The sequence below is a fragment of the Bombina bombina genome, chromosome 12 (assembly GCF_027579735.1).
Source record: "Bombina bombina isolate aBomBom1 chromosome 12, aBomBom1.pri, whole genome shotgun sequence".
NCBI lineage: Eukaryota > Metazoa > Chordata > Amphibia > Anura > Bombinatoridae > Bombina > Bombina bombina.
The window spans coordinates 101966043-101981804 of record NC_069510.1 but is presented as its reverse complement, the minus strand read 5'-3'; the positions used below and the strand labels follow the sequence as shown (position 1 = coordinate 101981804).

At 42.4% G+C, this 15762-nt stretch overlaps 1 protein-coding gene across 1 annotated transcript in view; it reads right to left on the bottom strand.

Annotated features, from left to right (window-relative positions):
• The window catches only part of FAM120C (family with sequence similarity 120C), a 214320-nt gene extending 200403 nt beyond the window's left edge, over positions 1-13917 (bottom strand). Inside the window, exon 1 of the mRNA XM_053695997.1 lies at positions 13299-13917. Within this exon, the coding sequence (XP_053551972.1) occupies positions 13299-13835 (537 nt within the window). The 5' untranslated portion in view covers positions 13836-13917. The remainder of the gene's footprint in view (positions 1-13298) is intronic.
• Positions 13918-15762: the final 1845 nt, after the last annotated feature.

The following is a 15762-nucleotide window of genomic DNA, read 5'->3' as shown; positions in this document are numbered from 1 at the left end:
TGCTGGTAGCTCCTGCTAAGAGTTATTGGTTGGTAATGTAGATACAAATGCTAATAGTCATTGGCTGGTAGCTCCTGTTAATGCTTATTGGTTAGTATGTAGGTACAAATGCTAATAGTCATTAGCTGGTAGCTCCTGTTGAGGGTTATTGGTTAGTATGCAGGTACAAATGTTAATAGTCATTGGGTGGTAGCTCCTGCTAAGGGTTATTGGTTGGTATGTAGGTACAAATGCTAATAGTCATTGGCTGGTAGCTCCTGCTAAGGGTTATTGGTTGGTATGTAAGTACAAATACTAATAGTCATTGGCTGGTAGCTCCTGCTAAGGGTTATTGGTTGGTATGTAGGTACAAATGCCAATAGTCATTGGGTGGTAGCTCCTGCTAAGGGTTATTGGTTAGCATGTAGGTACAAATGCTAATAGTCATTGGCTGGTAGCTCCTGCTAAGGGTTATTGGTTGGTATGTAGGTACAAATGCTGATAGTCATTGGCTGGTAGCTCCTGCTAAGGGTTATTAGTTGGCGTGTAGGTACAAATGCTAATAGTCATTGGCTGATAGCTCCTGCTAATGCTTATTGGTTGGTATGTAAGCATGAATGCTAATAGTTATTGGCTGGTAGCTCCTGCTAAGGGTTATTGGTTGGTATGTAGGTACCAATGCTAATTCTCATTGGCTGGTAGCTCTTGTTAATGCTTATTGGTTAGTATGTAGGTACAAATGCTAATAGTCATTGGCTGGTAGCTTCTGCTAAGGATATTGGTTAGTATGTAGGTACAAATGCTAAGAACCACTGGCTGGTAGCTCCTGCTAAGGGTTATTGGTTGGTATGTAGGTACAAATGCTAATAGTCATTGGCTGGTAGCTCCTGCTAATGCTTATTGGTTGGTATGCAAGCACAAATGCTAATAGTCATTGGCTGGTAGCTCCTGCTAAGGGTTATTGGTTGGTATGTAGGTACAAACGCTAATAGTCATTGGCTGGTAGCTCCTGCTAAGGGTTATTGGTTGGTATACTATGTAGGTACAAATGCTAATAATCATTGGCTGGTAGCTCCTGCTAATGCGTATTGGTTGGTATGTAAGCACAAATGCTAATAGTGATTGGCTGGTAGCTCCTGCTAAGGGTTATTGGTTGGTATACTATGTAGGTACAAATGCTAATAGTCATTGGCTGGTAGCTCCTGCTAATGCTTATTGGTTGGTATGCAAGCACAAATGCTAATAGTCATTGGCTGGTAGCTCCTGCTAAGGGTTATTGGTTGGTATGCAAGCACAAATGCTAATAGTCATTGGTTGGTATGTAGGTACAAATGCTAATAGTCATTGGCTGGTAGCTCCTGCTAAGGGTTATTGGTTGGTATGTAGGTACAAATGCTAATAGTCATTGGCTGGTAGCTCCTCCTAAGGGTTATTGGTTGGTATACTATGTAGGTACAAATGCGAATAGTCATTGGCTGGTAGCTCCTGCTAATTCTTATTGGTTGGTATGCAAGCACAAATGCTAATAGTCATTGGCTGGTAGCTCCTGCTAATGCTTATTGGTTGGTATGCAAGCACAAATGCTAATAGTCATTGGCTGGTAGCTCCTGTTAAGGGTTATTGGTTGGTATGTAGGTACAAACGCTAATAGTCATTGGCTGGTAGCTCCTGCTAAGGGTTATTGGTTGGTATACTATGTAGGTACAAATGCTAATAATCATTGGCTGGTAGCTCCTGCTAATGCTTATTGGTTGGTATGTAAGCACAAATGCTAATAGTGATTGGCTGGTAGCTCCTGCTAAGGGTTATTGGTTGGTATACTATGTAGGTACAAATGCTAATAGTCATTGGCTGGTAGCTCCTGCTAATGCTTATTGGTTGGTATGCAAGCACAAATGCTAATAGTCATTGGCTGGTAGCTCCTGCTAAGGGTTATTGGTTGGTATGCAAGCACAAATGCTAATAGTCATTGGTTGGTATGTAGGTACAAATGCTAATAGTCATTGGCTGGTAGCTCCTGCTAAGGGTTATTGGTTGGTATGTAGGTACAAATGCTAATAGTCATTGGCTGGTAGCTCCTCCTAAGGGTTATTGGTTGGTATACTATGTAGGTACAAATGCGAATAGTCATTGGTTGGTAGCTCCTGCTAATTCTTATTGGTTGGTATGCAAGCACAAATGCTAATAGTCATTGGCTGGTAGCTCCTGTTAAGGGTTATTGGTTGGTATGTAGGAACAAATGCTGATAGTCATTGGCTGGTAGCTCCTGCTAAGGGTTATTGGTTGGTATACTATGTAGGTACAAATGCTAATAGTCATTGGCTGGTAGCTCCTGCTAAGGGTTATTGGATAGTGTGTAGGTACAAATGCTAATAGTCATTGGCTGGTAGCTCCTGCTAAGGGTTATTAGTTGGTATACTACGTAGGTACAAATGCTAATAGTCATTGGCTGGTAGCTCCTGATAAGGGTTATTGGTTGGTATGCAAGCACAAATGCTAATAGTCATTGGCTGGTAGCTCCTGCTAAGGGTTATTGGTTGGTATGCAAGCACAAATGCTAATAGTCATTGGCTGGTAGCTCCTGCTAAGGGTTATGGGTTGGTATGCAAGCACAAATGCTAATAGTCATTGGCTGGTAGCTCCTGCTAAGGGTTATTGGTTGGTTTGTAGGTACAAATGCTAATAGTCATTGGTTGGTATGTAGGTACAAATGCTAATAGTCATTGGCTGGTAGCTCCTGTTAAGGGTTATTGGTTGGTATGTAGGAACAAATGCTGATAGTCATTGGCTGGTAGCTCCTGCTAAGGGTTATTGGTTGGTATACTATGTAGGTACAAATGCTAATAGTCATTGGCTGGTAGCTCCTGCTAAGGGTTATTGGTTAGTGTGTAGGTACAAATGCTAATAGTCATTGGCTGGTAGCTCCTGCTAAGGGTTATTAGTTGTTATACTACGTAGGTACAAATGCTAATAGTCATTGGCTGGTAGCTCCTGCTAAGGGTTATTGGTTGGTATGCAAGCACAAATGCTAATAGTCATTGGCTGGTAGCTCCTGCTAAGGGTTATTGGTTGGTATGCAAGCACAAATGCTAATAGTCATTGGCTGGTAGCTCCTGCTAAGGGTTATTGGTTGGTATGCAAGCACAAATGCTAATAGTCATTGGCTGGTAGCTCCTGCTAAGGGTTATTGGTTGTTTTGTAGGTACAAATGCTAATAGTCATTGTCTGGTAGCTCCTGCTAAGGGTTATTGGTTGGTATGTAGGTACAAATGCTAATAGTCATTGGCTGGTAGCTCCAGCTAAGGGTTATTGGTTGGTATACTATGTAGGTACAAATGCTAATAGTCATTGGCTGGTAGCTCCAGCTAAGGGTTATTGGTTGGTATGCAAGCACAAATGCTAATAGTCATTGGCTGGTAGCTCCTGCTAAGGGTTATTGGTTGTTTTGTAGGTACAAATGCTAATAGTCATTGGCTGGTAGCTCCTGCTAAGGGTTATTGGTTGTTTTGTAGGTACAAATGCTAATAGTCATTGGCTGGTAGCTCCTGCTAAGGGTTATTGGTTGGTATGTAGGTACAAATGCTAATAGTCATTGGCTGGTAGCTCCAGCTAAGGGTTATTGGTTGGTATACTATGTAGGTACAAATGCTAATAGTCATTGGCTGGTAGCTCCAGCTAAGGGTTATTGGTTAATATACTATGTAGGTACAAATGCTAATAGTCATTGGCTGGTAGCTCCTGCTAATTCTTATTGGTTGGTATGTAAGCACAAATGCTAATAGTCATTGGCTGGTAGCTCCTGTTAAGGGTTATTGGTTGGTATGTAGGTACAAATGCTAATAGTCATTGGCTGGTAGCACCTGCTAAGGGTTATTGGTTGGTATGTACAATTGTGCTCATAAGTTTACATACCCTGGCAGAATTTATGATTTCTTGCCCATTTTTCAGAGAATATGAATAACAACACAAAAACTTTTCTTTCACTCATGGTTAGTGTTTGGCTGAAGCCATTTATTATTAATCAACTGTGTTTACTCGTTTTAAATCATAATAACAGAAACTACCCAAATGACCCGATCAAAAAAAGTTTACATACCCTGATGATTTTGGCCTGATAACATGCACACAAGTTGACACAAAAGGGTTTGAATGGCAATTAACATGGACAAATCGGTCCTTCTGCCGATAAATCTAGCTGAAGAGGAACTTATTTTCCTCTCCCACCATACTGATTTTTTGATAGACAAGTCGTTAAAATACCTCGGTATTATGATCTCCTCCTCCATCCCAGCCCTTTTCGAATACAACTACGGGGTCCTTTCAAAAGAAATCCATACCCTACTCAATAACTGGCATAGACAGAACCATCTATCCTGGCTTGGCCGGGTGAGCGCGGTATCAATGACTATACTCCCTAAATATCTATACCTGTTTCAGGTTCTCCCCCTAGAATTACCGCCCAAATATCTAGACTCACAGCAGAAACTAATCGAATCCTTTGTGTGGTCGCATCAACGACCAAGGGTTGCAAAAAATAATCTATACCTCAGCAAAGAGAGGGGAGGCCTAGGGATCCCCAACTTAACAGCCTATTATAAGGCAGCACACTTGGCCAGAGTTGTAGCTTGGAACCATTCTTCTCCCGCTAAGCCTTGGGTCCAGCTAGAGGCATCACTTCTACCAGAACATAATCTAGCAGAAGAAACAACAACCCAACTATTACATTACATCTACTCTGCGGGTCTGGGATAAGACCGTTAAAACTACTTCAAACACCTTCCGTGCAGTTTCCCCTTTAACCCCTCTACTCAACAACACCACTTTCATTACTCCAGATCTTATACACAGCTCACACCTATCGGCCCACCATACACCCTCCCCAGTATCTCGCCTCTTTCACAATGGACAATTTCGATCACAGACAGACCTGAATTCTGAATTTGGCCCTCCTTTCCACAAATGGTTCTCCTATTTTCAGATCAGACATGCCTTATTGACCTCACCACATAAGTCAATTCTAACAAGCCCATTGACACCATTCGAAGTACTGTGTACAACCCCCTCCCTCCTGAAATCCCATGTATCCTTGATTCATAAAATTCTGCAGAGCACCCCCCCTGTACCCTCGCCCTCATACATGACAAAATGGGAGAGAGAACATAATGTGACATTTACTCAAAAACAGCTACTGAATATATTCTTATCAACAAAAAAAATCTTCCATATCACCAGTGCTAGCCGAACTTAACTATAAAATTCTAATGCGCTGGTACCTCTCCCCCGTTAGGCTTCATAACATCTTTCCAGGGGCTTCGTCCCAATGCTGGAGGCATTGTGGGGAGATTGGATCCCTCACCCATATTTTCTGGCACTGCCCTCAGCTTAAGCATTACTGGCACACAGTGAATACACATATCAATCACACCCTCAGCTCAAACATTACCCTAAACCCCACCTTGGTTCTGCTTAACAATCTACCAAATCTTAACTGCCAATACCGAAAGAGACTATTGCAATGCATGCTAAATTGCGCTAAGCGCCTAATTCCTAGGTTCTGGAAAAAAACACAGGTACCCTCTCCACAAATGTGGATCCGCAAAGTTGGCCATGTCCTCTCATTAGAGAAAATACATTACAGTTTTCATGGTAAGGCTGATGATATCTCGAATGTCATATTCATATGGGAGCAGGCGGATCTGAAGGAGCCTATGGCCTCTCCGCCTCTCCGCCTCCCCCCTAAGAGGATATCCCCATAGACTAACCTAATACAATCTCTAGCATTCTCTGACAGGTCCCAACCACAGTTTTCCTCCCCTTTTCTCCCTTCCCCTGTTCTTGTTCATATTCATTTTCATTATTAGATAACCATAAATACCTGCTGCACTGAGAGTACTTTGCTCTACTCAACAAATAGTAATGTGTATATCAGATGGTTAACTGTTTCTACCCTAGTGTTCATGGACTTCACCCGAATCAAAAGACTTTAGCACTGCAACTTTACCCCTACAGAAGGGGTTGTCTCATCTATGAAGTCCTATTGTTATAGTTACTATTGTTATTATTGTTATTAATCCCTTGGTATCCATCTGATGTAGAATTCTTGCTACTCATATGTTTTTGTAAATTCAAAAATCAATAAAAAGATTTAAAATTAAAAAGGGTTTGAATGGCTATTAAAGGTAACCATCCTCACCTGTGATCTGTTTGCTTGTAATTAGAGTGTGTGTATATAAAAGGTCATTGAGTTTCTAGACTCCTGACAGACCCTTGCATCTTTCATCCAGTGATGCACTGACATTTCTGGATTCTGAGTCATGGGGAAAGGAAAAGAATTGTCAAAGGATCTGTGGGAAAAGGTACTTTAACTGTATAAAACAAACAGGAAAGGGATATAAAAAGATATCAAAGGGATTGAGAATGCAAATCAGCAGTGTTCAAACTCAAGAAGTGGAAAATGAGGGGTCCTGTTGAAACCAAACCACGGTCAAAGAAAGAACAACTAAAATTTCAGCCACAACTGCCAGGACAATTGTTCAGGCTGTAAAGAAAAACCCACAAATAACTTCAGGTGAAATACACTACTCTCTGAAAACATGTGGTGTGGCTGTTTCAAGATGCACAATAAAGAGGCACTTGAAGAAAGGATTGGCTGCATGGTCGAATAGCCAGAAGAAAGCCATTACTACACAAATGCCACAAAGTATCCCGCTTACAATACGCCAAACAGCACAGAGACAAGCCTCAAACCCTCTGGCACAAAGTAATTTGGAGTGATGAGACCAAAATTGAGCTTTTTGACCACAATCATAAACGCTATATTTGGAGAGGAGTCAACAAGGCCTATGATGAAAGGTACACCATTCCTACCGTGAAACACGGAGGTAAATCACTGATGTTTTGGGGATGTGAGAGCTACAAAGGCACAGGAAATTTGGTCAGAATTGATGGAAAGATGAATGCAGTATGTTATCAAAAAATACTGGAGGAAAATTTGCATTCATTAGCCCGGAAGCTGCGCATGGGACGTACTTGGACATTCCAACATGACAATGATCCTAAACACAAGGCCAAGTCGACCTGTCATTGGCTACAGCAGAATAAAGTGAAGGTTCTGGAGTGGCCATCTCAGTCTCCTGACTTCAATATCATTGAGCCACTCTGGGGAGATCTCAAACGCGCAGTTCATGCAAGACAGCCTAAGAATTTACAGGAACTGGAGTCTTTTTGCCAGGAAGAATGGGCAGCTTTACCATGAGAAGATAAAGAGCCTCATCCAATAATACCACAAAAGACTTCAAGCTGTCATTGATGTTAAAGGGGGCAATACACAGTATTAAGAACTGGGGTATGTAAGCTTTTGATCAGGGTCATTTGGGTAGTTTCTGTTGTCATTATGATTTAAAATGAGTAAACACAGTTGATTGAAAATAAATGGCTTCAGCCAAACACTAACCATGAGTGAAAGAAACATTTTTGTGTCATCATTCATATTCTCTGAAAAATGGCCAAGAAATCATAAATTCTGCTAAGGTATGCAAACTTATGAGCACAAGTGTAAGCACAAATGCTAAGTCATTGGCTGGTAGCTCCTGCGGTTATTGGTGTGTAGGTACAAATATTCATGGTCATTGGCTGTTAGCTCCTGCTAAGGCTTATTGCAGTGATTTGCAACTTTTCTTTGCCGTGGCACACTTTTTTACATTAAAAAATCCTGTGGCACACCACCATCTCAAAATTTTACAAAATCACACATTGTAGCCTAATACAGTATATATATATATATATATATATATATATATATATATATATATATACACACACACACACACACTGTACTGTGCTGCCATGCCTCCTACAAACTATACATGACATATTGACATTCATTCACAAACAATCATAATGATTTTCTGTGAATGAATGTCAATGCCATGGTTGTAAATGATGCCTGATGAGCCTGTCACATAGCTCCCAATATTTCAAAATTTGAAAGAGGGACACCCCCGCACTGTTGTCAGTCTGCTGCGGCACACCTGAGGATCTCTCACGGCACACTGGTCGAAAAACACTGGCTTATTGGTTGGTGTGTAGATACAAATGCTAATAGTCATTGGCAGGTAGCTCCTGCTAACACTTATTGGTTGGTATGTAGGTACTAGGGCTGGGCGATATGGGTAAAAAAAAAAAATAATCGCGATTTTCGCTGCCACTCCAGTCTCACTGCCGCGCTGCAGACTCCCACTGACTAGACTACATGTGCCGTCAGTCAGGAGGAGGAAGTTCCAGGCGGCAGCAAAAAAAATATAAATAAAACAATTTTAAACTCATTCCGTTGTCACTCACTCCCCCACAGCTGTACCCGGTAATCCATTCCCACATCACTCACTCCCCCCAGCTGTACCCAGTAAGGTTATCCATTCCCACATCACTCACTCCCACCAGCTGTACCCGGTAAGGTAATCCATTCCCACGTCACTCAATCCCCCCCAACTGTACCCGGTAAGGTAATCCATTCCCAGGTCACTCACTCCCCCCAGCTGTACCCGGTAAGGTAACCCATTCCCACGTCACTCACTCCCCCCCAGCTGTACCAGTTAAGGTAACCCATTCCCACATCACTCAATCCCCCCAGTTGTACCTTGTAACTCATTCCCACGTCACTCACTCCCCTCAGCTGTGCCCGGTAAGGTAACCCATTACCACATCACTCAATCCCCCCAGCAGTACCCGGTAAGGTCACCCATTCCCACATCACTCAATCCCCCCAGCTGTACCCGGTAAGGTCACCCATTCCCTCGTCACTCCCCTCAGCTGTACCCGGTAAGGTAGCCCATTCCCACGTCACTCAATCCCCCCAGCTGTACCCGGTAAGGTAGCCCATTCCCACGTCACTCAATCCCCCCAGCTGTACCCGGCAATCCATTCCGACGTCACCTGGTAAAAATCATTTAGCGATATTTCATGTCAGTCACCTACACGTGACACAATAACAACAGCGTCACTTACTTTGCAGGTGCTGAACTGTCTAAGCGTAAGTGCCGTTTTTACTGGCAAAAGCGCAAAAATGGAAAAGACAAACTTATTCATTTACATAAGTGACGTCACTACGGTGAGACCCTCAGGATCCGAGTATGACTGAAAAGCGGACCCTAAATACCCCACTGACTCCCTCCTAAATACTCCACTGTCTGCCCCCGTCATAGGTGACATAATAGTGGGCGGGGTTATAAATCGTATAAGCTTGCGGTTTTTAAACCACAGCGATTAATTGCGGTTTAAAACAACATCCACGATTAATCATGCAGCCCTAGTAGGTACAAATGCTAATAGTCATTGGCTGGTAGCTCCTGCTAAGGGTTATTGGTTGGTATGTAGGTACAAATGCTAATAGTGATTGGCTGGTAGCTCCTGCTAAGGGTTATTGGTAGGTACAAATGCTAATGGTCATTGGCTGGTAGCTTCTGCTAAGGGTTATTGGTTGGTATGCAAGCACAAATGCTAATAGTCATTGGCTGGTAGCTCCTGCTAAGGGTTATTGGTTGGTATGTAGGTACAAATGCTAATAGTGATTGGCTGGTAGCTCCTGCTAAGGGTTATTGGTTGGTATGTAGGTACAAATGCTAATAGTGATTGGCTGGTAGCTCCTGCTAAGGGTTATTGGTAGGTACAAATGCTAATGGTCATTGGCTGCTAGCTTCTGCTAAGGGTTATTGTTTGGTATGTAGGTACAAATGCTAATTGTGATTGGCTGGTAGCTCCTGCTAAGGGTTATTGGTTGGTATGTAGGTACAAATGCTAATAGTGATTGGCTGGTAGCTCCTGCTAAGGGTTATTGGTAGGTACAAATGCTAATGGTCATTGGCTAGTAGCTTCTGCTAAGGGTTATCATTTGGTATGTAGGTACAAATGCTAATTGTGATTTGCTGGTAGCTCCTGCTAAGGGCTATTGGTTGGCCCAGAGGCAGAAGTTTCCTTCACTTTCTGAGATGAGATTTTTTTAGTTAAAAAAAATGTCTGCAGGTCACTTGAAATAAAATTAAATTCTAAATTAGGCAGTTACACTAAAGCATGATTTCAGTTGCAATGTGTTGATTAACTGGAGAATAAAGCAATTTTTTAAGTTTTTTATATAGTGCATCAGTTGAAAATTGCATTGCAAATTAGCTGCAAAGAAAAAAAAAATGTTGTTCAGTTTTTAAAATGTCCCTGAAAGCCCGTCAACAATAAATGCACTGCTGCTTTCCAGCGCTGCTCCATATTTGACTGTTCTTTTCAAACAGCAATTTGTTCTAGATGCACTGTGTTAAGAAAAACTTACACAGTGCAGCCAGGGCACAGCACTGTTTGAAGAGAACAGTCTAATGTGGAGCAGCGCTACAAAGTGAAAATGCTAGCAGTTCCTGCATGTGTCCCATTCTTTCTGCAGACATGCTACATTTTCTGCGATGACATCTCATATCACAGCATGTTCTGCCTTGGGGTTGGTTGGTATGTAGGCACAAATGCTAATCGTGATTGGCTGGTAGCTCCTGCTAAGGGTTAGTGGTTGGTACAAATGCTAATAGTCATTGGCTGGTAGCTCCTAAGCTTTATTGTTTGGTATGTAGGTACAAATGCTAAGTCATTGGCTGGTATTCTCCTGCTAAGGGTTATTGGTTAGTATGTAGGTAGGTACAAATGCTAAGTCATTCACTGGTAGCTCATTCTAAAGGTTATTGTTTGGTATGTAGGTACAAATGCTAAGTAATTAGCTGGTAGCTCCTGCTATGGGTTATAGATTTGGTATGTAGGTACAAATGCTAATGGTTATAGGTACCCCCTGCTAATGAACATTACCTGGTATGTACAAATGTTCATGGACAACCAAATAAGCCTTAGCAGAAAGAGCTGTATTAATTTTAAGTTAGACAAGAAACCCTGGGAAATAGTTGCATTTAGAACTGACCCTAACTACCCTCAGCAGGGGAGATGAGACATACAATACAGCAGCGCCCATTACTTAAAGGAGACTAAAACTTTACATGTATTTAATATTAAAATCAATATAATTTTCTAACAGATAAATCTACTTCTCTGGATAATCATTGCTTGAATACATTATATCTAGTATTTCTTTACTGTTTAGCATCCATTTTACCAGCTATTACATTTTTATTTTTGCATGAAAAAAGCCCTGTGTTGACATGTAAAATATGTATTATAAAACTTCCACTCTCAACAGGTTGGAGTGCTTCCTTACAAAAGGGACAGGACCCCCAAAACGTTGCTTGTCAAACTTTTTCAATTCTGGATTTGGAGTGTGCAGCTTGTGGGTGTTTATAAGGAGTGCATACTACATTTAACATCATAAAATATAACCAACCCTGTAAAATGCTACAGTGATTTGCTAGCTCAGAACAGAAGCTCATTTAAATGTGTCAATAGCAAACAAAACCAACAGACTTCCCAAAGGGTGTGTCCCTGCACTACTATTGGTTTGAAAACCTTGTATATTGTGCTATAGTCATAATGTGATTTTAGAAAATTTGGCAATGCAGAGCTTGATGGCTGATATATTCTAGAAGAAGCAGGCTGAGAAGTGTACTCTTGGTAAGCTAGTGTTTTTTGGGGGGGGGTTTTTAGAGTTAAAGTGACACAGAACCCAAATTTTTTCTTTCGTGATTCAGATAGAGCATGCAATTTTAAGCAACTTTCTAATTTACTCCTTTTAATTTTTCTCTGTTCACTTGCTATCTTTATTTGAAAAAGAAGGCATCTAAGTTTTTTGGTTTAGCACTCTGGACAGCACTTTTTTTATTATTAATTATTATATTATTATTAACAACCCAGGTGATTCACCAAAAATGGGCCGGAATCTAAACTTACATTCTTGCATTTCAAATTAGGATACCAAGAGAATGAAGAAAATTTGATAATAGGAGTAAATTAGAAAGTTGCATGCTCTATCTGAATCAAGAAAGAAAAAAATTTGGGCTCAGTGTCCCTTTAAGAGGCAGAGAGAAGAGCAAATGTGTAGAGATTCGAAGCCAAAACAAGCAAGGACAAAGACTTTAGGTCTAAAATGGTGTGAGAGAGAGATAAACAGAGTGCCAAGCCTTAACCCATTGTTTTAAGACAGCAAAACCCTTGCTGAGTTACGAGACCAGTAAAGACACAAACAAGCTGAGGGGGTGATGCCAAAGTGCAGCACACAGCAATACTAAATGTGAGAGATGATGGTACATTGACATTACTAGATAGCAGAGATGCAGTCACTGGGAGATAGTCAGATGGAAGCTGCCAGGATAATAGACGAAACTGCAGGAAATTAACCCCTTGGCTGTCTTTGAAATAAGCACATTTTGTTATGGTAAGATCAGACATACAGGGAACAAAAGTGATCGAAATTGTGATATTAACACATCAGGCATGTAATGTGTTGCACCCATTGTTGGCACATGAGATCAGTCAAATGTGTTAGGGTGCAGAGGGTTAAACAGACAATGGGCATGATAACCTTTTAGCTGCAATGTAATCTCTCATAACCACCTCTGAAGGGGTTACTATCCCGACATTTAAGAGTGTAGGGGGTGTGAAGCATTCAAAAGTGGGCATAATCCCTTTCATTGTTTGATAGTATGTCCTTTTAATCTCTGGGAGACAAGAGGGCACCAACCACACATACATTAGTGCACAGAGTTGAAGAGCGGTGGACATTTTAACCCTTTGCTATCTTATTACATGTCATTCCTTTTTTGCAGCCAAGGGGTCACCAGTCTCACATGCAGAGGGTGTAAAGCAGACAAAAGCAGGCAAATGAACCCCTTAGCTGCCCTATAAGGTGTTGTACCCCCCCAAAGCAGCAAAGGGGTCACGTACCTCACATGCAGGGAGTGAAAATCAAACAGAAGTGGGCATATTAACCCCTTAGCTGCTGTATACCATTTCTTACCCCCACTGAGCAGCCAAGGGGTCAAAAGCCTCAAGCTAGGGGATAAAAAGCAGACAAGAGTGGGCATATTAACCCCTTAGCTGCCATATAACATGTTGTAACACCTGAGCATCCAAAAGGTCACCAGTCTCACATACAGAGTGTGCAAACTGATTGAGTGGAAATATTAAACCCTTAGCTACCACCATATTACTTGAAGTTCCCCATTTTGGCAGCCAAGGGGTCACCAGCCTCACATGTTGGGGGTAAAGCAGACAGGAGTGGGCATATTAACCCCTTAACTGCCATATAAGCATACTGCACCCCTGTGGCAGTCAAGGGGTCACCATCCCACGCGCCAGGGTACAGGTAAGACAGCAGATGCTCCAGGTGCCAATCTCCTCACGGTTACCTTGACACGGAAGCGGATCATTGCCAGGCGGATGCAGTGTGCCAGGCAGGCAGGCGGCAAGAACCAGGCCCGGGGGGGCGGGGTGCCCTTGTTTCCGACGTGGCTGACTATAAGCTGGGCCGTCTGCTTCTCGCCCTGCGCCCGCCGGGCCCATTCGGGCAGTCTCTCCTTGGCAAGTGTGCCGTTGAACATGGCCACTAGTTCCAGGCCACCCTGGTACAGGCAGGCTTGTGACAGAGCCGCCAGGTAACCCAGCATTGCATTCCACTGGCCCCCGCATACCCAGTCTGTCTGGTAGCCCCCGTACAGCCGCTGCAGGGCAGAGTCAGCGTCCACTAAGACCCTACAGGGTGGGGGAGCAACCGGGGAAGGCGGTGGTGGGCCAGGCGGCGGAGGGGCTGCGGGGTAACCCCCAGGGGACAGGCCGGCGCGGTGCTGCTGCCGGGCAACGGTCCGGGCTAACTTTAACAGGTCGACGGGCACTACGGCCCCGGGACATCGCTTCTCTAAGAACTCCTGAAAGCCCTGCACGCCCATGGCTGCGGGTCGCGGTGCTCTCCCTCACTGGGCTCCCTGAGCGGCACCGGCCGCCATCTTAATCGCCTTCTTCTTCAGCAGCTCGTACTGTCACGCCCCTGTCTCTCCTGGTGGTTATAATGCGAGCTGCATTATGGGAGATGGAGTCCCTTCACCCTCACCGAAAATTTGTATCCTCCACCTTACAAACTACTATTCCCGACAACCACCGGGGGATCATAGCAGCCATCACCTCCTCTTTCCGTGCAGTTGTAAAGCATTGTTACTCGCTAGTATTCACGTTCCATAGATTATTTGTGAGGCAGACGTGACATTTACATGGGTCACACCGTCTAATAAACATACAACTGCTCTCCTGTCTGGTATAAAGTGTTGCGCGACATGCTGGGAATTGTAGTATTCCCTTTCAGACTTTGGAACCTTCTAACTCTAGATGACTAGGGATGTGGACTACATTTCCCATGAATCTACGGGCACTTGCGGCCATTCTGAACACGAGAAACAGTTCTTGAAACCAGAAAAAAAAAAAAAAAAAAGCACAAAGTTTTGGGCTGCAGAATGGTCGGAAGTTTAGTTAGTGAGAGCACGTTACAAACAGTGTGCCTACCTTTTACCCAGCTATTGCAGGCGGGGCAGGGCTGCTATACCCTTCCATATAATGCCGTGAGCTGCTTCACAAAATGGTCGGGAGCAGCTTATCCCATTCATAAGCTCCCAAGTCAGTGCCCCTAACAAAAAGCTGGAGGGAAATTTACCACCAGCTACAAAAATATTTACTCATACTCCGTGATACATGTGCACTACACATATCTCTATCTGAAGAGCAAAGGCCCAAAGTATTGCCTCATTATTTATTATACCCAGGTCAATATATTTTCAGTAGTATTAATTGCCTCATGGCCCTGGCATCAACAACCCTTAGTGCCTCTACCCTCAGGAGTACCCACCCTAAAGGATTCCATCGGGTCCTCCCCCAGACCTAAGGTCTGTTTTCTATAAGGAAAGTCCCTCCATCACAAGGTATAACCCACCATGACACCCCCACCCCCATCTTTCCTACCAGGACACAATGTTTAAACTGCTAATTTTTTTGAGCATTATACTGTATATGTCTTTGCTTCTCCACAAAAAGAGTACATAGACACAGATATCAAGGTAAGATTTGCCTTAAAAAATCCTAAAATAGACCTCAAAACACTGACAGATTCTATTTTTTTTTATTTTTTTTGTCATGTTGTCTGAGCGCAATGGACCCTGTGCTCTAAAACAGCGTTTCTCAACTCCAGTCCTCATGTACCCTTATCAGGCCAGATTTTCATGATATCTTAAAGGGACAGTAAACCCTAATATTTTTATTCTTTAATCAAAAATATCTTGTTTAATTATATTTATAAATCAGCTTTTTTTTTAAACTTTTTCTTTTAATGTTTAGATTTTACCCTCATAATTTCTTTTATTTGCAATTAGACAGCCCACCCACCGCTTCTCCTTACTATTTGTTTTTTTTTACCTTTTGTGTGTTCTGCCTATCACTGCGTTACCGATCGCGCCATTGCATTGTATTGAGCGCGCTCCGTCATAATCTAAAAAAAAAATCGGATTCTGCGCATGCGCACTTTGTTACTCTTTCCCTCAGCTGTCTGACTGTCAGTGAGGTAAACAACGGATTGCCGCTTTTGCAATCACTTTGTTACATCAATAGTAGTCCAGTCAATTAAAATATGCACCTATCTGATTAACTTTACAGAAATAAGAATGTGTAGCAATGATTCACTATTTTTTCATGCCAAAAAATAATTTCAATATGTATGCTAGGCTGTATAAGAATAAAAGATTGAACTAGATAGGAAGAAAAATATGTAATTGTTTAAAGCACATACTGCATTGTACCTTATACCGGAATTTTCATTATTTTTTTTTAAAGTAT